General features: G+C 39.0%; 1 protein-coding gene across 3 annotated transcripts in view; it reads right to left on the reverse strand.

Annotated features, from left to right (window-relative positions):
• Cdep (Chondrocyte-derived ezrin-like domain containing protein) overlaps positions 1–23,916 on the reverse strand; it is a 221,103-nt gene that overhangs the window by 137,261 nt on the left and 59,926 nt on the right. For all 3 annotated transcript variants that reach the window (XM_065235512.1, XM_065235511.1, XM_065235510.1), the window contains exon 2: positions 17,263–18,344. In XM_065235512.1, coding sequence (XP_065091584.1) covers positions 17,263–17,472 — 210 coding nt within the window. In that variant the 5' untranslated portion in view covers positions 17,473–18,344. The remainder of the gene's footprint in view (positions 1–17,262; positions 18,345–23,916) is intronic.

The following is a 23,916-nucleotide window of genomic DNA, read 5'->3' on the forward strand; positions in this document are numbered from 1 at the left end:
AAACTTAGAAGCAAATAGGCTTTTACAAACATAATATTGCATTCTTGAAATTCTTTGCAGAACAATCAACAAAATTCTTGGAAATAGATCATTTTCGTAGTTGGAAACGCTTAACATCAAATATCAGAACTAAAGTGGACATTTTATACGATAGATTAGGAGATGAAAGTAGAACGTTGATAGTTCCGTTAGAGTGTGGCAGTGTAAAATTTGTATATAGAAATTAGAAAGCGAACAAAGGATAATTTTGAGGCAGGTACGAATAGGGTAGAGCATCTCCTTTACCAAGCTATCCGTTAATGAGGGATGGTGAGTGGTGTTTCCCCCTGCCACCACCGATTTGCTCATGTACCTCTGATGTGCGGAAACAGTTCAATTGATTGTTTCACACTCAAGTCGCCATCTGACGTATACAACTACCTAATCGTACCTTCCTCAAAATTGTCCTTTGCTCGCTTTCTACTATGATAAACAATTTTCACACTGCCGTACTATAACGGAACTATCAACTCTATAATTGAATCTCCTCCTTGGTCGTATAAAATTTCCATTTGAAGTTAAGCATCTCCGACTATGTAAATCGTTAAATTTACGCATGAAGTAATAACACATGATTAGTTAAAGTAGATTATTTTCTATTTTTTATTGATTTTTTTAGAAACTCCCTGAAGGCTTCTTCCATAAATCCATCCTTAGAATTTCCATGCAATTAACCTCAGAAGTTTCATAAATTTCTGCTTAGAATAATCTTGGGCTTCTCCCTTGCATTCAATTCGTATTTTCCTTAGAATCCCCATAGTATTTCCTCAGAATTCTCAAAACAAAAATCCATCAAACAAAACAAACTTTGAAACTCTTCTCAGAATTCCTTCCTCAAAATTCGATGCCGTTTGAATTCTTCTCGGAATTTATTTCGAACTCTTTAGAATTCTCTTGACAGTATCGTCAGAAATCACCCCAAAATTCTTTTAGAACTATCCGCAGAGACCATCTTTGGAGTTCACGGGATTTTCATGGAATTTTCATCAGAGCCATTTCAGAACTAATTTTGAATTCTTATTATAATTAGACCTAGCATCCTCATCCAATCATCATAGAATTCTTCTAAGAACTCTCGTAAAAATGCACTCTCAATTACATTAGAATTATTTCCAAAATTGTTTCGGAGCTGAATTTTGAGTCTCTATTACTTTAAACAGTAATCAAAAGCGACGACCGTATGTGTTAAGCCAAGTTTTACTATATAGGTAAACCTGGCTTAATATTTAAGCGGATATGAAGAAATCGGTCCTCAGAACAGTTAATTTTACATGAGACTTTCGTAGTCTGTACTTTGGTATTCTTCTCTGATATATCTTGGTGTATGCCCTGGAATCCTTTAAAATTCTCTTTTAAATCGAAATTGAAGGCATTTCCCAATAGTTTTCCTGGTGTTCTAACGTTTTGCGGTTCACTGGTCACCATGGTTGAAATTTTCAATTTTTAAACAGATATGTATATTTTGTTAAAATTACTGTAGACTTTCTTAGAGCCAAGTACTCAATTTAAACATTTTGTGAAAAAGTGACTTTAGTGACTATTTTTAGGGAAATAGTGACTTTAGTGACTTTTAGGTGTAAAAAGTGACTTTTTAGTGACTGGCTTCAAAATAGTGACCAAGTCACTAAAAAGTGACCTGCTACCAGCCCTGAGTCTAGGTTAATGATCATTCGGCCTTATGGCCGGACACATCCAGAAATGACCAGAATCCTTGATGTCTTGACAAATTACATTTTAATTGTTTTTTTTATTCTATAAGTCGATAATTCTATAGCTCGATGGTCCCTAAAATATTGAGTTATGGAGAGTTGACTGTATGTCTAAAAGTATATCTTCAATATTTATAATGAACACCTTTCTAAACGTACCGTTAGATTTGATAAACAGGTACAAATTGTTGAGATATTGTTTAAAATCTAATACTGCTTCTTGATTCTAAATTCGTTCTACGAGTTTCAATTCCGTCCTAACGCATTGAAACGCCATCTACGGATAATCGTAGAAAATATGGGATTCTTTTGTTTTGAGAACAATGAGCGTAAATATTTAGACAATGCGCTCTAACAGGATTTATGTTGTAGCTAATGCACTAACGTATCGGAACAAACCTGTCATTGATTTGTGCACGGTGAAATCATTGATATTATTGATCTTTTCTGATCGGTAGAACGGAAATGAGCGATTACGACGAAGTAGCGCTCTACCCTACCATGTATATTTTTCCCAGAAAAGCTTTAATTTTCGCTACAACTTTTTCTCATATCCGGAGTGATTTGAGATTTGGGCGTAATTGCATTTGTAAACAAACACGTCAATCACTGATTTCTCGCGAATAAAAGCTCAATCTCGAAAAGTAATAACACTATGAGGTAGAGGAATGATTCCTCTATCATTTGGTATAGTTTGTTTGTGAGATTGAGCTTTTATTCAAGAGAAATCAGTAATTGACGTGTTTGTTTACAAAAGCAATTACGCCCAAATCTCAAATCATTCCGGATATGTCATTTCGATCAGAAGTGACGTTTTCGTGTTACTATTTATTGAAAAATGGCATAGACGCTATTTTGAAAAATATTGCCACATCCACATGCCACATTTTTGCAAAAAAAAAAATATTATTGCCCATAAATAACACCAAATTACGCAAACTTTTATGCAAATCGGAGAAGGTCGAGTTTTTCCGATTCGTCATTTGGCGTGGAACTGCTGTGGTATATAACGATATCCGGTAAACAATTCATAGGAGACTTCACAAAATTTCACCACTTCAAAATTCAAAACTATGGAACAAATTACAACTTTTGCTCAGAATGTGTGGTTTACACTTTCAGCAACGATATGGATGGAAAGTTCTGGTGTGCATTCCATCTATGTAGGTCACAAAGTGCCCAGGGCTTTTGGGACGGGTTCAGCCGCTGCTGCAGGGATTTACTGTTGGCTGCTGCGCTCTGCATTTGTTATAATGAGACACAGTTCCAGTTCCCTCTAAAGTTTTATACAGTGTTGGCTCGAAATTGATGTGTGTTTACCAGAAAGTGGAAACTGAATCCAGCCCTGTGTAAAAAAAATATAAGTTTTCGAACGACCAGCACATCCCTGGCTGTGCATGCATATTTCTCCGGCCCAAATGAATAGGGCGAGGTTAAGTCAACAGAAAGAGGGACAAACTTGCCATTATTTGCCATAAATCATATGAAAAGAAGTTTGAGCCTTTTCAGTCTGCCTCCTCAACCGAGAGGACCTATACCTCTACAGACATGCATAATACCTGCACTTGCATATGTGAACTGCAGTGGAGACAAAAGAAGTAAATGACTCTCTTTTGTGTAGTTTAAACTGCACTCACGGTGTTTTTGATAGACGACGGGATGGTTCTTCTCGTAGCTAGCATATAAATCATCATGGCTTAAGTTTCCCAAGATACGAGATGATCCTGATGCACGGTAGAATTCCGGTGGGTTACATCACCGCATCTTTTCCATTACGGACCGATTAGGCGAGCTTTAACGAAGGAAACGCCAACTAACGAACCGGTTTTTGCTTTTACGCCCATTTCCGTGGCAATCACCAACGGGCATCCTGTTCTAAGATATTAAAAAAGAATAAAACGAAATTGGGTCACCACTACCGTCAATCCGGAGAAGCACAACACGGTCGCAACTCGGTCTTCATTGCGGGTTTCCGATTTCGACTGTTTTCGCAGTCATCGTACTCTGCCTGTCTGCCTGCCCATGACCATCGTTTGTGTTTATATTTTACATTTGGTTGTATGGTGGACACTCAGGCTTTCGAAGAAGGCAAGCAAAAGCTTATCGTAAGAGACTTTCGACGTAAATTTGGCGCCTACTCGGCGGAGGCATGCGTCGTTTGCTATTGATGAACAGCGGTTTTTAGTGATATTGCGTTTAGTTTTGAACACAAATGCAGTGAGAAAGTCTTCACAACACGGTGTTGATGCGACTATCGAACATCATCATTAGTAGTCACTACTATACAACTTGTAATTTGAAACTGTTAACCGCACACACAGCTAATTCGATCACAGCGGCAAGATTGCGGTGTTCGCACAGCAGTTAGTCACCACCACCATCACCCTTGTGAGTGCAGTCTAGTGATGACGGGTGCGACCTGTCTCGTGCATGTAATAATACATCACCCACTAGCATGTAATTGGATTTGCACTGGGGAACAAAGTCTAACAATAAAGCCTACCCCGTCCAACATCCAGCACAGCATTGATTTTACGAAACTGACTACAGACTACACGGCGGCGTAGGCAATTGTGGTTTGCACGGATGAGTGTGGGATAGGCCGGCCAAATTGTCGGAAGCTGCCTGGCGCTGAAACTGTTTCAAAGAGAAGGGAGCACAGCAAGATACGTGGCCCACGCCACGTGGGAGTTGCCCTCTTGCGTTAGGATTGATTCCGGTCCCAAAAGCAGTAGGAAGAACCTGAATTCCGCCTGCAATTGATGAGAGCTATACAGCACCGAGTTGCCCTAGATATGTTCCCTCTCTTTCTCCCAGTCATTACATCAATTCAATAGCCTACATACGTGTTTGCATAAGGGTAAAATAGTGGGATAGTGGGTGTGCACGAAGCGAAAGATCCATAAACGAACTGCTGGTAATTGATTCATCCAGATATTGGTTACTGATCTTGTTTTGCAGCTCAAACTCAATCTTACCAAGCATTCTTCCATGTTTGCTTTTCACAGGATTAGCCCGGGATACACATGATTCCAGCGCGTTCCTTTTTCCATAAGAGCGATAAAAACCGAAAAACTATCACTGTTCAAATTTACTGATGGCAAACATGCCAAGTACCTACCAAGTTCGGAATATCCTCTTCGATGTAGACTGGAATGTATGCTATGCAATGTAAACATACGCTTTTTTTTTGGTTTTGTGTTCGATTTCTTCTTATCGGTGTATATGTACTCGACCATATCGAAATGGGTTTACTATGTCCTTCTGGGGCAAACAATTCGAACTGCTTGCAACCAGACATCGCATTGCACAGACAGGCAAATTTCAAACAACGAATTTGACCAATTAGAGCGTCATAGAATCCTTTAGAGTTAGCAAACAGATTGGGATGCATAAATGTGTTGCAGAGTTCATCAAGAAATCATGTTGAGCTCAGCGAATTGAGTTTATGTTCTAGAAACTTTGTGAAAGTACGAGGACGATCATAGCAGTTCAGAAAGCTACGTATAATTTTAGAGAACTTCACGGATTTTCGATAAGATATCAATAAATTTGTCTGTATATTTCCACGAGTTTATGTTGATCAAGTACTATTCTGAAGATCTGTAACTATTTAAAATTTTAAATTTTGTATCTCAGAAATGCTTCCACGACTGCACTTTGATCAGGAAGTATTCATTAGATATCAAGCTAATTGAAAAGTTAATTAAAGTCCTGTTTAGTGTTTCCATTTCCCGACTATTTTTGTCATCCTGGAAAACGAGAACTAGCTGATGGAATTTCCGGGAATCAGGAAATATTTCATCATGAAAAAAAATCCGAGCTGCCTCAGATTTTTCATTCTTGGGATCAGTGATGCAAAATAGCATGACTCTCACGTGACACTCGTCTACGCATCAACCGACTATCGCTGACAGAACGTTTTTTTTCACGCAGTGACAGGTAGAGCCATGGCAAACAACAATCACCAGTCAGTCCGCATCGTGCTCTCTTGCCGTGCGGATCTATTTGCTTTTTGCTTAAGGAAGTGTTACTACTACCTAAAGCTACAACAAATTTAAACAGCACTTTTCAGTGCTCAACCTGTAAAAAAAATTTCTACCTCGTTCAACTCTTATTCCTCTTCGATCCTTGTTTGGACCCTACCCGAGGTAATCCTTCTTGGATATCGATTTGGAAAATTCCTCTTCGATCCTTCAGATTCTTAAAGTAATCTGCTTGGAAGTCGATTTGGATAAAAATTTACTGCCGCCATGGCGCCTAAACGCAAAAGAAAGGGGCAAACACTTGACCCCCCTTCTGATGAAATTAATTTGAGTAATCAATTTGATTTGCTCACGGATGATGAGAATGATCCATCATCCAAGAAAAATTCTAGTAAACTTTCCCGGCTTAATGCCAAGAAGGAAAAGATTCCCCCTATTGTGATAACCACTTCCGATTTCCATGCTCTTCGCATGGAACTTTTGAATTTCGTGAAAGTTAAGTTTTCACTACAAATGGACGTCGGGGTGAATGCCGTGTATTGGCTGAAACCTTGGACGGATTTAAATGTCTTCTCAAGTATCTTACTGAGAAGAAGCACAACTTTTTTACTTACGACACCAAAACTGAACGTGTGTTCAAGGTTGTCATGAAAGGACTGCCCAGTGGTGAATCCCTGGATCAGATCAAAGATGAACTGGCAAAATTACTTGGAGTTGTGCCACTCCAAGTAATCAAAATGAAAATGAAATCCCGTCCTGGCGATTCGCGCAACGGGATTTCTAATGATTTTTATTTAGTTCACTTTAAGTCTAGTGAACTAAACAACCTTAAGGCCTTAGAAAAAGCTAGCCTTATGCTCCATGTCCGAGTGAAGTGGGAACACTTCAGGAAGACTGGAGGAAATTTCCAAAACCTCACTCAGTGCCGTAAGTGCCAGGGATGGGGTCACGGAACTAAAAATTGCTACATGCCAGCTAAATGCATGAATTGTGGTGATTCCTCTCACGCAAAGGACGACTGTCCTGTGAAGGAAGATCCTAAGAAATTTAAATGTTCAAATTGTAGTGAAAACCACAAATCCAATTTTTGGGAATGTAAGACTCGCAAAGCGATCCTACAATCTCGTTCTAACCGTTAGGTAGGAAACGCTCCACGTTTCCGAACAGGTACAAATTCATCTGCTGTTAACAACGGTCAGCGAGGAACAAATTCTACATTCGTACCCGTAGGTACAAATATCACCCCTGCTTCAAATGTTTCATCTGTACCTACTCCCCTCGCTGCTAACAATGTTCAACGAGTTAATGGAGCTACCTATGCTGCTATTGCAGCGGGTAGAAATCAAAATACTAACCAACGTTCTAACGGAAATTTAGACAATTTTGACTTAGGAAGCATTACTGCTCCTAAAATGGAATTTTTACAGAATTCATTAATTGACATGATTTCTCATATGCTTAAATCTAACTCCATGTTTGATGCTATTCAAACTTTAGTAAAATTTGCTAATAATATTGTCATGACTTTAAAATTCAGTAATGGATTTTAAAGCTTTAAACATTTTAAATTGGAATGCTCGATCTCTTAAAGATAATGAAGATGAGCTATTTAACTTTTTGAGAGTTCATAACGTGCATATTGCCGTTATAACTGAAACGTTCCTTAAACCTGACCATAAGGTTAAGAAGGACGCAAATTACTTGATTTATAGAAATGATCGTCTTGTTGGACCCTGTGGTGGCGTTGCCATCATTATTCATAGACGAATCAAACATAAAATTCTTTCTTCATTTGAAATCAAAGTTTTTGAAACTTTGGGAGTTTCTGTTGAAACAAAATGTGGACAACTTACGTTTATAGCTGCCTATTTGCCATTCCAATGCGTAGACCAGCAAAAGAATTTTCTCAAGGGTGACCTCCAGAAACTTACCCGTCATAGGTCTAAATTCTTCATTATTGGTGATTTTAATGCAAAACACCGCTCATGGAATAATGCTCAAAGCAATTCCAATGGTAATATTCTGTTTGATGATTGTTCTGCAGGTTATTACACTATTCAATATCCAAACAGTCCAACATGCTTTTCTTCTGCAAGAAATCCCTCAACTATTGATTTGGTCTTAACTGATTCATGTCAACTTTGTAGCCAATTGGTTACCCATGCTGACTTCGGTTCTGATCACCTTCCAGTAACTTTTGAAAGATCTCAAGAAATAATTTCTAATCCCAACAGCTCTACTTTCAATTACCATAGGGCTGATTGGGAGCAATATCGAACATTTATGGAATATAACTTCGATCCAAACATTCCTTTGCAAACCAAAGATGAAATTAATTATGCTCTTGAATCTCTGACTACTTCTATAGTTGAAGCAAGAGCTGCCTCAGTACCAAAATGCGAGGTTAAATTCGATTCAATTATAATAGACGACGATCTTCAGCTCTTGATCCGTCTTAAAAATGTCCGTAGGAGACAATATCAAAGAACACGCGATCCTGCCATCAAAGTTATCTGGCGGGAACAAATTAAAAAGCGATTCTCTGTCCTGAGGAACAAAACTTTTGAAAATAATGTTTCTAAATTAGACCCGAGTTCCAAACCCTTTTGGAAACTCACGAAATTTTTGAAAAACCTCAAAAGCCAATTCCAGCGCTTAAAGAAGGTGGTAAAATTTTGATCACAAATTTGGAAAAAGCTCAGAAACTTGCTAAGCAATTCGAGAGTTCCCATAATTTCAGTTTGGGTCTTACTAGTCCTATTGAGAATCAGGTTGCTCGGGATTTTCTGAATATTTTCTCTCGGGAAAATATTTTTGATGATTCGTGGGGGACTGATTTGGACGAAGTAAGGTCTATAACTAAAAACTTTCAAAATATGAAAGTTATGTTTGTATCCTCTTATAAACAGAAAATCCAAACTTTGCCTGACGAATAAACTTCTAATATTTAAACAAGTTTTTAGACCGGCCATGCTTTACGCTGTGCCAATATGGTCTAGTTGTTGCACTACAGGAACAATGTAAAAACACTTAGATATATATCATAACAATTAAGGCTGGTAAGTTACTGTAGTAACTGGAGCACCTAGGTTAAAAATGAAATGTAATTTATTTTGAATTTGGAACAAATAAAGAGCTAAAAAAAAAAAAAAAAACAATCACCAGTAATGGTCGCTGCTCACAAGCAAAAGCAAGCTGATGATGAAAAGCACAACGAAAACGGTACTGACTTTTGCAGTACGATCATGAGAAGAAGCGAAACGACATAAGAAAAGGAAAACAATGCCTACGCATTCCAAGTTCGTCTCGACCGTCTCGACAGGCGCGACTGTGTGAGTTACAATCAAAGCAGGCACCATCAAACGGAAGCTGTTGGGCTCACTCACTAACACACTCACATAAGCAAGCAAAGCAACAACTGCTTCAAAACGAGCACAGATGACTGTCGTGATTGTCGGAATGACCAGATCGGGGATGCATCACATTCACAACCGAAAACGACATTCACCAGTTGCTTTTTACTTCTTGGGTCAACTTTCAGGATAGCAAAGCGTTACTACCATCAACTGTTTGACGATCGTGATTGTGATAGGTCGCAACCCTGCTCGGGAGTTTCTTTTGAACCAGAAGATATTTTAGAATTCTCTCAGAAGTCTCTTCCAACTTGCCTCGCAGTTTTGTATCTGTTTTCATAGGAAGCGACTTCCAAAAGTATGTCTAGCTATCACGATAGCTTGCCCTATAACGTGGGTAGATCACCTTTTCGTGGTACGTTACGGGATGTAAGATCTACCACCGATTCCTAGTCTTGACTACTTCAAACTAGGGGAACAGGTTTTTCATGTAATCAAAGGAACACCTCTTAGCCCTTGTTACTTTTTATGCCTTGTTGATAGTGATAAGTCCTCGGGTTGCCTGGACCGAGGATGATCTTGAAACAAGGAAAAAAGTTAGTCTTCACCTATGTGATTCCTAATATTCTATTCGTTGTTCCCTAGTTTAAAGTGGTTAAGACTAAGGTTCTGATGCATGGTCATTATCGGTGTCATTGCTTATTTTTGTTGCTAAGGAATCCAATTTTGACTGACAAGGGGGGCGCCTTTGGAGGGCGTTCCAGCACTCCGAAGGGCATAAATAGCGGGACCTTTCAATTAGAACAGAGGAAAAAAATAACGATAGCTTCTTTTGACTTCCGCTGGAAGATTCATTCAACTTCTTACGCAAGTTTCAAAAAACTATCGTTGGAAGTTTCTGTTCAATCGCAGATTCTTCAGACTTCTTTTACTTAAATACTTAAATATTATGGTTTCGCATGGAAATGTCTTCTGATTTCCCCGTAGTATTTTCTGGCCTTCCCCAGAAATTACGTTCTTCCTCGGAAAATTTCCCGACTTGTCTTTGAACATGCTCCGATTTCTTCAGAAGATTTTCAGATTCCATTGAAAATTTCTACACAATCTCTTTAAACATTTCTTTTGACTTCTTTGGGAAATTGTTAAATAGTAATAGTTTGTTGATACCAGAACAATCGGGATATCGGGAAGGTCATTCTTGTGAAACCGCCTTGAATTTGGTATTAGCGAAGTGGAAAAATAACTTGGAGTGTAAAGATACGATTGTTGCTGTTTTATTGGATCTTAAACGCGCTTTTGAAACAATTTCTAGGCCCTTATTGTTAAGATCAATCAAGCGCTTTGGAATTACGAGTACTGCATATAAATGGTTTGAAAGCTATTTGTCTGTCAGAACTTTTCAATGATTTTGTTTCCAGTCCCGTGGGGAATAACCTTGGAGTGCCCCAGGGAAGTGTATTAGGGCCCCTGTTATTTATTATGTATATTAATGACTTGCGACGTGTTTTACGATTTTGCGACATTTTCTTTTTGCAGATGATACTGTGTTATTAATTGCAGCTAAGGATTTAGATGATGCCGTTTTACACTTGAATGAAGATTTGCGTTCTCTTAGTAGATGGTTGAAGCATAAGCAGTTGAAATTGAATACAAGTCAAATTAAATTTATGGTTATTTCGCATAATCGATTAAAGGAGAACGATTGATCATGAGACTATTGATCGCGTTCGGGAGATTAAATATCTTGGCGTGATTATTGATGACTTAAGTTCAACTCTCACATTGACAATGTCATCAAGAAAATTGCCAAGAAGTATGGAATTCTATGATGGATTTTTTATATTTGATTTAATAGTTGTATATTTATTAAAAAATAGTAGTCTACAAAGGTTTGAGCTTCGCACGCGTATTACGGATATAGAGGACTGAATTTAACATTTTTTTTTTTTTTTTTGAGGGTTGACCAACTGCAGTCTTAATAGGCTAGAATCTCGGTTGGGCTCTCCATGCGATACACAATACTTTCAGACGACTCGAGCTATGGTGCTCACTAGGTCACTGCAGCTTTTAGGCTCGTATTGTGATCAACTGTGTGTCTTAGATTACGACCATAAATCCGGAGAACCCCGAGATCTGGGCGCAATCGCCCCTGCAAACAAACACGCCAATCGTCGGCCTCCCGCGAACAAAAGAACAATCCTGCAAACAAACTATAACAAATCATAGAGGAACTATTCTTCTCCCTGTTTGTGTTATTAGTTTTTCCAGACTGAGCCCCAATACGCGAGAAACCGACAAATGACGTGCCCATCTACAAAAGCAACTACGCTCCAACCTTGAAGCTCTCCGGAAATATGTGATAAATCATGTAAATGTAAATGGAATACAAAAATGTCCCGATTTTGTCAACCCTCTTTTATGAAAATGTTTTTTTTTCAATGTTCTACAAAACCCATGCCCTTTTTCAGTAATCTTCTTGAACCTATTGCACCAAAGTATACTTTAAATATACCTCTTAACGAATGACGAATGAGAAAAATTTAGATTTATGATTATGTGAAATTAATGAAAAAAAAAATCTGAAGCGCGGAGGGGCTGACAAAATCGGGTCATTACTGTATTTAAAATAAATAAATTCATTCTTACCTTTTTATGCTTGTTTGATTATTAATTGCTATTATTACCTGCTTAGAGTTGGTTCCTTTAAAATACTGTGTAGAATTTACCTCATTATTCCTCAGTTCTATCGATCTGTGATAGAACCACGCTCAGCATATTATCCTGTAGTACGACTTGGGCATGCACCATGCAAGTAAGTCATCTCTCGTCAAAATGATGGGATATGGGGTGATGATGAAGGGATATAGAAAACGAATAAAAGAACAGAAAGAAAGGTATTAGTATTGGTTACATTACCACCCCTCCCCCCCCCCACACACACACACACACACACACACACACACACACACACACACACACACACACACACACACACACACACACACACACACACACACACACACACACACACACACACACACAACGAAAAAGAAACATAGATGCACAGACAAACACTACCGCCATCTGTTGAGTATCATGTGATGGATAGTACGCTGAAAAGATGGCGCTAGTGTGCAGACGTCAAACGCAAGGGAACCGACCGTGCGCGCCACAGATGGCGGCACCACCAACCAAAAACACCCGAATTGACCGTCAAATGCGTATTCGATGAACAACCTGTCCAACCGAGTGTTATGTCTGTTTGTCTGTGATAGATGGGGTATTAGGAAAGTACAAATACATTATAACTATTAGTGCAATGGATGAACGTTAGTTTCGGGGTCATGTTAGTGTTAGAGTTTTGTTAGTATTGACCCGTATTCAGCCCTGTCGGCCCCTCGAACACTAGTCGCAGGCAGTTGTTGTTAGGACATGCGACACTGTCACTGCTACTATGTTAGAGGTATGACCCGTCAAGTTTCGAAGTGCAAAAAAAAAAACTGTTAGAACTTTCTTATAAATTAACTTTACACTCAAAGCAAACTATTTACCTTATCATTACAAAAGCGAAATTAAAATTACTATTTTATTTTATGCTAATATTAAAATTATGATAAAACTACAATTTACGGCTCCGTGAAATTAACTCGCATGAACCTTTCAAATCAATGAACTGGAGAAAAACTTCAATTTTATCAAATTGCAAAAAAAAAATCATAGCGACACTTGACAAATCATTATCAAGCCCCTCATCCTTGGACAGGGGAGGACTGAATTTAACATTTGATAAAAAAAATCAATTTTGAAGCTTATTTGGAAGATACCTTGAGTTAGTAGTAAGTTTTCTGGCAAATGTCGGGGGCTCGTGAGCATTCCTGACATTGCTGAAAATTATGATAGCATCAGATTGCGGGGTTGCTAGTGTAATAGGATGCTTTGCTGAATGTTCATTAACTCTTGATTGCTTGTAATACTTATGAATATTTTAGGTGGACAAAAAGGCGAACTAAGAGGTGGAGGCCTGAGTTTTTTCACATTTATATCGCTGTGAAGCAATTGTAAAGTCTAGAGGGAATTTAAAGCTGTAACTGTAACCAGTTCAATTTTGTTTGCAAACCTGGTTAAATTGACATATTTAATTATCATAAAGATAAATCGTCCAGCTCAAACCTTTGTAGGGGTAAAAGGTGGGACCATCATCATCAAATTTCTTGTAACTTTCATCCCAAAATCCTTAAAGATTGTTTCCCGGGATATTGGAACAGATTCTCGGGAATCGAGAATCGGGAAACGTGATTTTTGGTAAATTTCCCGGGATGTCCGGGTAGAAAACACTGGTCCTGTAGATTCAAGTATTACTCAACATTTAAAGAAAGAGCTTTAAACCAAAAATCTTCATTTCTGTAGAATATAGTCATCATAAATTTCAACATATCTTCAAACATCTTCTCAAAAAGGGAAATGTCTTCAAAGTATCTACGGGATGGCTTCAAAATGAAGACATGTCTTCAAATCTGGCATCTCTGCTTCTGTTTCATTTAGCGTGACACAACACACAATCAAGGTGTTTGTAGCGGTCGTAGTTAATTCAAGCTGAACATTGCATTAGGTCCTAAATAACATTGAAACATTCTATTCGTGGACTTTCTCTTTGTATCCCCACGGCCACTTAAAGACATTCCCAGGTTTTTTCTCCGCACAGATCGATAGAAGAAGTTTTTATCTAGCATCTAATACGACAAAAGAAACAGTTATGTGCTCAAGATTTTAACGAAAGAGAAAGTCGACGAAGAGAATCGATCCATGTTACCTAGGACCTAATGCAATGTTCAGCTTGATTTATTGTGATATGAGGGGCTCGGTGGCCTTACGGTGACTGTTTTTGCTTTTTGGGTAAGTGTGCCAGTTTTTGGTCCTAGTGGCCAACTGGCCCTGCCTTCAATATCGCATTTTTTTTTATTCTTCACTAAATTTATGTTGATGCAAAGTTAGATTCGGAGTCGGAGTCGTGGAGTTGTAGTCGTGGATTCTAAATCGTGACTTTAATGAAAAATTATTTTAAACTAGATCGGAGTTGAGCGGGGTTCTCTCTGTTTATACTCTTTAGTATGACGCACTTGACATAGATGGCCCACAGCAACTCACAAAGAACTACTGATTCCGATCAATAGCGGTGCGGTTTCTTCCTCCTTCTATGGATGCTCATGTCGGCTGCAGCTCGCTGCTTGCGGGGAGCCTTTCGTTGTGTATTGGAGAACACCACCACTCACTTCGCGGTGATTGAATACATAGTTTGGTGAGACCGGATGAAATTCAACTTTGAAATCTGCAGTGGCGTCGCGTAACCTCACTTTTTACCTGTGCACCAACTTTCAAAACCAGATTTATTGCCATATTCGGTTGAAAAATACTCTTAATCTTCTAGTTTACTCGAAATCTATCCATTGGAAGCAATATTTTGATAATTGTGTATGTTTTGAGAGTTGGTGCACAGGTAGATTGAGGTTAAGGCGACGCCACTGGAAATCTGTGTTTGGGAAATCGCTTTTCGAAGGCAATCGGTGAAAATTTTAATTATCATAGCAACAGTTTCATATTCGTGCAATTTTCAATAGTAAAATTTTGAAAAAAAAATGATAAAAAGTCTCCAATTTAACAGATGCATAGAAATATATCTGATCGATTGGTGATAAAATTATTGAAATTGGTCTAGGGACAGCTGAGTTATTAACGTTCAAAATCTTTCATATTTTTGTTACATGTTCCATTTGCGGTTTTAACAAAGTGTACCCCCGTATAGAAATCACAGATTTTTTTAAAACAGATTTAATTTTATCAGTTAAATTTAAATTAATCATTTCAAAATATTGTGGAGGAAAATACGATCGCGCACCTGAAATTCAAAATTCGAAAGCATGATAATATAGAGAATATGGAGATAACATCCACATAACATAAATCAGACACTGTCCATGAGCACCTTTTTTTGGCTCATGATCAATTTGATTGAATTTAAATCAGGACTGTCATGGTGGTTACTCATGGTTAGTCATTCGCATTTCAGTTCAAATTTAGCCATTTTGAATCTCCAAAATGGCGTATTTGCAGTTTGGGCGATTATTTCTACTCAAGGGGCAAGCTGATTAGTCTTATGTGGCAATAATAATTTTAGCCATAAATAGTCTTTCTGTCATAAATAAGATAACTCCGGAACAAATCAGGGCGAAACTGGCGAAAAACAGAGCAAGTTTGGACATATTAATTTAATTTTTAATTGAAGGTCAAGCAATATTTTTTCCAAAGGAATTAAATTTATGATCGTGAAATTGATCAATTTTTATTTGTGTTGAGTGTAAAATCCCCTTTTTTTATTAATTTTCTCATGAAACTCGACATTTTTATAATTTCGCCCGTAAATGCGGAATGATAAGAATACGCCCTCATTAAATCGCCCCGAACATGTATGACAACAACAATTCGCCCAATACTATGCGCCTTGTTTTGATTTCCTTAAAAGTATCACCCTTCACTTTTCGCCGTGTTTACGTTTCAGCGAAAGATGAACTTGTTACTATTTTCGCTTTTGTTGATAATAAACAACATTGATTTGGCCCGTTCATTGAAATGTTTCAAATGTACTATCGTTAACAAAGGAAAGAGCGTAATCCATTTTTAAGCTTGTTTAGAAATAAATTTTGTTTCGCCTTTGGCTTTGCACGGATTTTTCGATAGTGGAACATTTAAAAAAAAAATGTTTGTGGGGATTTGTTAGTAGATCTTTAAGAGAGAGAGAGAGAGAGAAGGATTAGTAATTTCCATTTAATTCCACTACCTTATTTGCTTATCCTTGACAGATACGCGTATTTCGTCTACAATGTGCAGACTTCTTCAGTGTCTTGTACTAATACTTAGTACAAGACACTGAAGATGTCTGCACATTTTAGACGAAATACGCGTATCTGTCAAGGTTAAGCAAATAAGGTAGTGGAATTAAATGGAAATTACTAATCCTTCTATCTCTCTCTCTCTTTATACAGGTATTCCACTAAGACGCCCACATTCATCAGAATAGTAGATCTTTGCCTGCTCCGTCTGATTGCAGTAAAATCTCCGTTTGTTTACATGTTGCTAGTTTCGCCCTAATCACAATTTGCTCCGGAACTATTGTACAATCCAAATTGGTACAGTTAGTTTTTTTCAAAATACATAAAAATTAGACAATCTTTATATAAACTTCATGAGCAATATTAACTCTACCAATCTGGATTAAACAAGGCTTACCTAAATTTCTATAGAAATACTACGTATGGCTACAATTGTTGTTACCTTATAGGACTGTCCATCTTGCCCCTTGGGTAGAAATAATTGCCAGAAAATTCAAAGTTTTCATCGTAGCTTATTGTACAATATTGTATAATTGTTCTCCAAGCATAGGATTACATTGATGCTTCTGCAAGCTTATAGGGTTTTTGATCTGATTTCCGTCCTACTAAGCACAACCCGCGCTTTACCTCTCTTTTCTGAACCAGTTTAAACCAAAAATTGAATATTTCCGTCAAAGATGACTTCTAAATTTATTCACCTTTCCATACGCACGTCCATACTTGATAAAGAGTCACAAATTGTTGAGATATTGTTTGAAATCTAATACTGCTTCTTGATTCTAAATTCGTTCTACGAGTTTCAATTCCGTCCTAACGCATTGAAACGCCATTAGATTTTCTTCGTCCTACGGATAAACATAGAAAAAGGGAATTCACTAGGAGCGCTTCTTTTGTTTTGAGAACAATGAGCGTAAATATTCATACAATGCGCTCTAGCAAAATTTATGTTGTAGCTAATGAACTAACGCATCGGAACAACCCTATTATTGATTTGTGCACGGTGAATTCATTGATATTATTGATCTTTTCTGATCCATAGAACGAAAATAGGCGATTACGAAGAAGAAGCGCTCCACCCTAGACAGAATTATTTTCTGGGCAAAATAATGGTATTTTATTCCTGTTTCCCTAATTGTAAATTTGGGACATTCGATTTTCGCATAAATAATTGTGAAAGCTTCAAACTGTCAAGCTACGCAAATTCTTGCTTTCGAGCACCAATAGCCACTGACATTTCTGTGGCAAATTAGAAAACTCTATGCCAACTTCCAACAAGGCGCAAAACACTCACCTGAACTTGAAACATGGTGACCGTGTCGTCGAGCATCTGGATCCGAACGGCCAGCTTCTTACCGCCGCGCGTGTGCGACGCCGAAATGCTACCGTCCACCCCGGACGGTGTGCTAAGTGAGTGGATCATCCTGGTGCCGGACAGTGTTCCCACGGCGCCGGAACTGCCACCGCCAACGGCCGACGACGGTCCCATCGAATCGAGCGACATGATTATCGATGCGTAAATATTTTCTCGTTATGCGAATGTGATGCTATTTTCTGTTACGTTCACAATTTTGGCACTGACACACAACCCGATGCACTGTTCTGTTGTGAGTGGTTGCTTTTTTTCTTTGGGTTGTTTTTCCTCCCGCGTTTTCACAACAAAGAGACTCTTTTAAAACGCACGCTTACACACATACGAACATTCACTGAAGAAAATGACTAAAACAGATAACAGAAACCCAAAGTAAATCAACAAACGGACATCGACAACGCCACTATGGTTATATTAACTCGCGACCGACCGGCTAATCACATCTGGCCTACATGCTTTTCACTCGACTTCTTACTCTCGATGAGCTTCGGGGCTTCTTTGCATTACACTCTGCCGACTGCCACTGCTGCTGCTTCTGCTTTTTCTATTCCACTGATGCCCTTCATTGCCTTCCTTTCGATTGCACCACACGCCACCCACTCTCGTCGATTCACTCGCGCAATAACAGAACGCAAGAAAAAAAACCTAACTCTCGCAAACTCGTAAATCGATCTTCATCTGGTGTGAAGCCTGGTTAAAACATACAACACACGATCACAGAGTACCCTACTATACTCATTGACTAATTTCACACAATATTTCCCCGCACATTCTACGGTTGGCTTCCTTAAATCTAAACAATTATTTCAACAAATCAACAATTTTCCTCCTGGCAGCTGCGTCAGCTCTTCTGCTGCTTTGCAGGAATCGACCCAACGGATCACCAATCCAGCGGACCCGCGCGCGCGAAATCTTCGAGTTTCGTTTCGTTCGATCGACCGTCCGTCCGTTTCAGTTCGTGTTTTCGAGTTCAACTAGGGTGTGGCTCATCAATCGGTTCGAATCTAGAAAAAGAAATAACCAGAAGGGGGAACAGCATTAGATCATGTGATAAATAGCAGCATGGATGGAAGTGAATTAATTAGGCTGTGAGATAAACAGAAAATTGTGGGGCGATAGATCAATTTGAGGGTTTTTTTTTCATTCCTAGATTAAGTTGATGATGATGATGGGGATTGAGCCGGGCGAAATCGCTGACATTCCTATCGCGGACCGGTGAACCGAAATTTATTGAGATCTATAAGCTCCCGGAATGGATTTGTAGCCCTAATTTGAGCTTAATTGGAGGCCATTAATCTTGTTCCTTTTGTGCTATCCGGCACAGAGAGTGCAGTTAGCCTCCGCGTAGTTAATAAAATTGTACTTAACTATCTTTGTACCCGGCGAGCAGTTGGTGGAAATGGTGACTGGTAGGGAGTTATTAATTTCGAAACGATTAATTTACGTAAGTTCGGTAGAACTCGCGACCTCGACTGATAGGGTAACATATTCTAGACTAGATTGTAGTAGCACATAGCCACAAAACAATGGGTGGTCGTATGTTCCTTCGGTGTCAACTTGCTACGACCTTGTTCTTTTTGGAGAATTGAATAAATTAACTCACTGCGTTCGAGTGCTCGGTTGGTATGAGGAATATGTAAAGAACGCCTCACGTGGGCCTGATACTGGTAAAATATGAGCCGTTCGGTGGTGCGATATTGGTTTGGTGAAAATTGAACTGCATTGGAGAACAAGTACAATTCTAAAATGTAAGAAGTATCTTATTTAACCCTTTTCAGTTTTTATTTTAACACCGATTTTTTAAAACCCTATTCAGGATTCTTCCAGAACTCCCAATTTCTAATTCAGGATTCTTCTTCTTTTTCTCATTTCAAGATTATTGCTTATCGCATATTAGCTTATTGCGTGCTTTCAACTTAGTGCTCCAAATGCACTTCCACAATCATTAATTGTAGCGACGCCGGTGGTGTAGTGGTAAGCGTGATTACCTCTCACCCCAGCAGGCCTGGGTTCAATCCCAGTCGGCGCCACTGGGATGTTCTGAGGCATAACATCTCTGATCACGCTTTCCTTCGGATGGGAAGGAAAGCCGTTGGTCCCCGGCTCATGAATTGATGGGTCGATATGTAGTGTCCAGGTGTGGGTACTGCCTCCCTGGCGTTGGTAGCATTGGTGCTCAGCACGGAAAACAAGATCGATTATTAATTGAGAGCTTTCGATTGTTGCAGTAGTATAATTGTGTGGCAAGTGCAATAATACTTCTACGTCCAGGGAAGTCTAGAAATGTTTAACCTGGAAAATCCCGAGACTAGACTGAGGCCTCAGTTCTAAAATGCAAGAAGCATCTGATTTAACTCTTACCAGTTCTTATTTTAACACCGATTTACCCTATTCAGGGTGCTTCAGAATCCTATGCAGGGTTCATCTAGAATTCTATACAGGGTTTCTTCCAGAATCCTATTCAGGATTCATCCAGAATCCTATTCAGGATTCATCCAGAATCCTATTCAGGATTCATCCAAAATCCTATCCAGGATTCATCTAAGGCCTGTACTCGAAAAAAAATGCACCAGACAAAAGTGATCGCCAAAAAATTATTTTAAGTCGGATTTTCTTGAAACTTTCAGGGAATGAACTAATACATATGGATTATGTTTCGGCATAATTGCTTTATTCAATTTCCTTTCCATCGCTGAAAGCCCGCACCTTTCCCTTAAGACCCCTAATTACATTTTGTGCAATGGTGGAGCCGACCTTTTTGGTCACTTTCATCCATTCTTTCTTCAACTCCAGCTCGTTCTTAAGCACCTTGGACGAACTTTGGCCTTCATTATGGCCCAAAATCTTTCCACCAGACGAATCTCTGGTGAATTTGGGGGGTACAAAAACAACGTTATTGTCTCTGTACCAATCCAACGTCGATCGCGCGTAATGGCATGATGCCAGGTCCGGCCAAAATAATGTCTCGCCTCCGTGGGACCGCAGGAAGGGTAACAGACGCTTCTTGAGGCACTCGGTGCGGTAAATTTCGCTGTTGATGGTACCCATTGTGATGTACGGTTCATTCAGTTTACCGCATTGGCATATAGGCAGGCCACCAGAGCAAGTATTTTTTGGCGAATTTGTCCACTTTCTTCTTCCTTATGTCTTCCGGAACATAAAACCGTGATTTGGCAACGTAGAACTCCATCCCCGGTATCTGCTTTGCGTCTGCCTTGATGTAGGTTTCGTCATCCATAACCACACACATCGGTCTCGTTAACCACTCTCGATACAGCTTCCTTGCGCGGGATTTGGCCGCCGTGTTTTGTTGATCACGCCGGTTCGGTGCCTTCCGGACCTTGAATACACGAAGCCCAGCTCGTTTCATGGTTTGCTGAACGAACCAGGCGGAACACTTTGCCTTCAGAGCCGCGTCGCGAATCGAAAGCTTCGGACTACGCTTGAAATAATCCAACACCTTCCGGGCCTTCACAGGGTCAGCTGTCTTCGATTTTCTTCCACTTCCAGCCCGCCGCTCGGTCGTCTGGGACTCCTTAAACGATTTGACCACCCGAGACACAGTGCGATGGGTAATTCCCAGTTGTCTTCCGATCCATCTCTTGGTCGCAGTCGGATTTTCCATGACGGCGCGCAAAATTCTCCGGCGATTTTCTTCTTGTTTCGATGACATCTCAATAACCACTGAACCGATTGTTATGAAATTTACATGTAAACAATTCACTCCAAACTAGTTATACTCAGATTTTCATCAGTGTATACCCACGGATAAAAATGATTCATTATTTTTCGAGTACAAGCCTTAGAAGCCTATTCAGAATTCATCCAGAATCCTATTCAGGTTTCATTCAGAATTCTATTCAGGATTCATCCATACTCCGAACTAAGATATCTATGAAAAATGCAATAAAATAGAGGGAAGTGGAGAAAAATCAGTCATTTTACAGTGACGCGCGGTGGATAAAACTACATTATCGGTGATATAATTATAGTTTGTAATGCGGTTAGGAATAAGCATTGAGAAATATTTCAATGAATTTAAAGAAAATTTCCCGAGTTTCTAGGACATAAATAATAATAACCTGATTTTCCAGGTTTTTTTCGGGCAATCGACACCCTTATTTATTAGCTTAAGACATTTATTTTAATTTAAAGAATTTGGTACAAATTTAACCCTTTGCCTTTGGTCAATTTAACCCCAGGCCATTTTGAAAGGCTGTAGCTTTTTGATTTGTCGATGGATTTTTTTAATTCTTTCGTGACTAGGTGCGTCCACCAGAGTACTGTAGTGTTAGATGAAAACTGCTCCAAAAAACTTAACAACATATTGATTGGAAAAATTGTATTGAAATGCTTACGTTGTCTGTTCCCTGGGGTAAATTTGACCCCAAATGGAAATTGCCGTATCTTAACGAAATTTCAATGGATATCTGAAATTACAAATGATTTGCAGAATAAATTTAGTGAAATTTCAGTTCACATTAACAGACTTTTCTTTGGAGGGGCGGATCTCTCGGGGGGAGGGGTCATTGTGACATATTTTGATGTTAGAGATGTTTAAATCACGTGATCCCAACCAGGGGTTGAAACAGTTGACGTTTTTTACTACACTCGCTCCGTTGTCGTGCACGACAGTCTGTTTGTATTCGAATACTCATGCTCTACCGTCGTCTCTCTCACACAACACGAGCGGTAGAATAACATTCGAGCTAAAAGAAAATGATCAAAATAGCTATCATATGACATGTGTGGTATCGTTGTAATTCCTCAATTTGGTGTAAATCAAACCATTTCTGATCAGAAATATTATTACTAGGACATCATTGCTTGCTATTTTCAGAATTCACACAAGCACACCATCAGCAGCTCTTATTATGAGAAAAACTAAAATACTTACATTCGTGACGGTCTTCGGCGAGGGTGTCGTATGACAGAGCCTGTCATACGACATTTTAGTTTGGTACTGTACTATGATAGCTTGTTTTGCAAGTGTCGGAGGCAAAGGCAGTCAATTATCACAGAAAATGTGTCGACTACCGTGACCGCTTACAAGACTGATCCCAACCATATAGGATGCTGCTTCCTTTTGCAAAGATATTCAAGAATACAAGGTCTTCAATACAGAATTTACTCACTAGATGGCACTAAAAAGATAAAATGATGAAGTTGCGCCATCTTCAATACATATTATATAACGCTATTTAAAGATCATGCTCATATGGATGGTTCCCTTTTTGAGAAAAGTGTTTCAGATGGACAAAACCTATCATAAAGGTAAAGAGTTTAGCTCAGAATTCACTCACCAGGTGGCGCTAGTGTGACATTCATTATGAATTGTTTGCCCTAAGTTAACATTTTGACTAGATAGAAGGATTCCGTCTTCGGCAAAATTGTTCAGATGGATAAGACCTATTTTATGGTAAAGAGTTTAGTTCAGAATTCACTCACCAGGTGGCGCTAGTGTGACTAGATAGAAGACTCGCGTCTTCGACAAAGTTGTTCAGAAGAACAAGACCTAGATTATGGTGAAGAGTTCAGCTCATAATTCACTCATCAGGAAGCGCTAGTGTGACATTCATGTGTTCCTTTGATTACTGAAAAATCCTGTTCCCCTAGTTTGAAGTAGTCAAGACTTGGAATCGGTGATAGATCTTACATCCCGTAACGTACCACAAAAAGGTGATCTACCCACGTTACGGGGCAACATCTTGACTTGATAGAAAGTTATTTTCCTGGGCAAAGTTGTTCAGATGAACAAGATCTATTTTATGTTAAAGAATTCAGCGCAAAATTCACTCACCAACCAGCGCTAGTGTGACATCCATTTATAATTGTTTGCTCTCAGATGGACTAGAAAGATAGAAGGTTTCCGTTTTGAACAAAGACCTATTTTTCTAGAAGCGGTAAAACGAGCTATCGTGCGAGAGGATGTCCTAATGAGTGGTAACGAAGAGCTCGCCCTCAATCCACGAAATGTTAACGATAGTAAGTTGGCAGTCCCACTCTCCCTGTCCAAATCGCTTCAATCGGGTGCCCTGATGGTCTCTCTTAATCCCCGTTAAGCAATAAGCTAATTTAAATGAATACCAATTGAGGGGTATGCAGCTGTTGTTCAAAAGGAAATCCGAGATGGACTCAAAGGGGAAATTTGAGAAGTATTTAAACTAATCGGAGCAAATTCGGAGGAGAGTTTCAAGTAAATTTTGAAAATAATGCAAAGATAATCGAATAATGAGGATCGTTCTGAACAAATTTCCGAGAGAATTTGAAGTGACTTCTGCACCGTTCGAAAAATTCATGTAAATTTCTGCGAGATATAGCGCACATAAAATTAACGATAGATTTGGCATAAATTTACGCGATATTTCGTGTAAATTTAAGCGCAATGCCACATAAATTAGCAATATTGTATGCAACCTTGTAAATGATTTCGCTGATTATGCCAAGTATAGCTCAACATTAAACGAAGGAGGATTTTACGCGATAGTTGAAATTCAGAATTTTTTCTGTGTGTAAAGGGTTCCAAAGGAAATCTGACGCTAATTCCGATAAATTTCCGTAAGAATCCTGAGGCGA

Source organism: Ochlerotatus camptorhynchus, unplaced genomic scaffold (assembly GCF_037179485.1).
Source record: "Ochlerotatus camptorhynchus isolate MF236.1 unplaced genomic scaffold, CSIRO-AGI_Acam_v1.1 ptg000493l, whole genome shotgun sequence".
In the NCBI taxonomy this organism is placed as follows: domain Eukaryota; kingdom Metazoa; phylum Arthropoda; class Insecta; order Diptera; family Culicidae; genus Ochlerotatus; species Ochlerotatus camptorhynchus.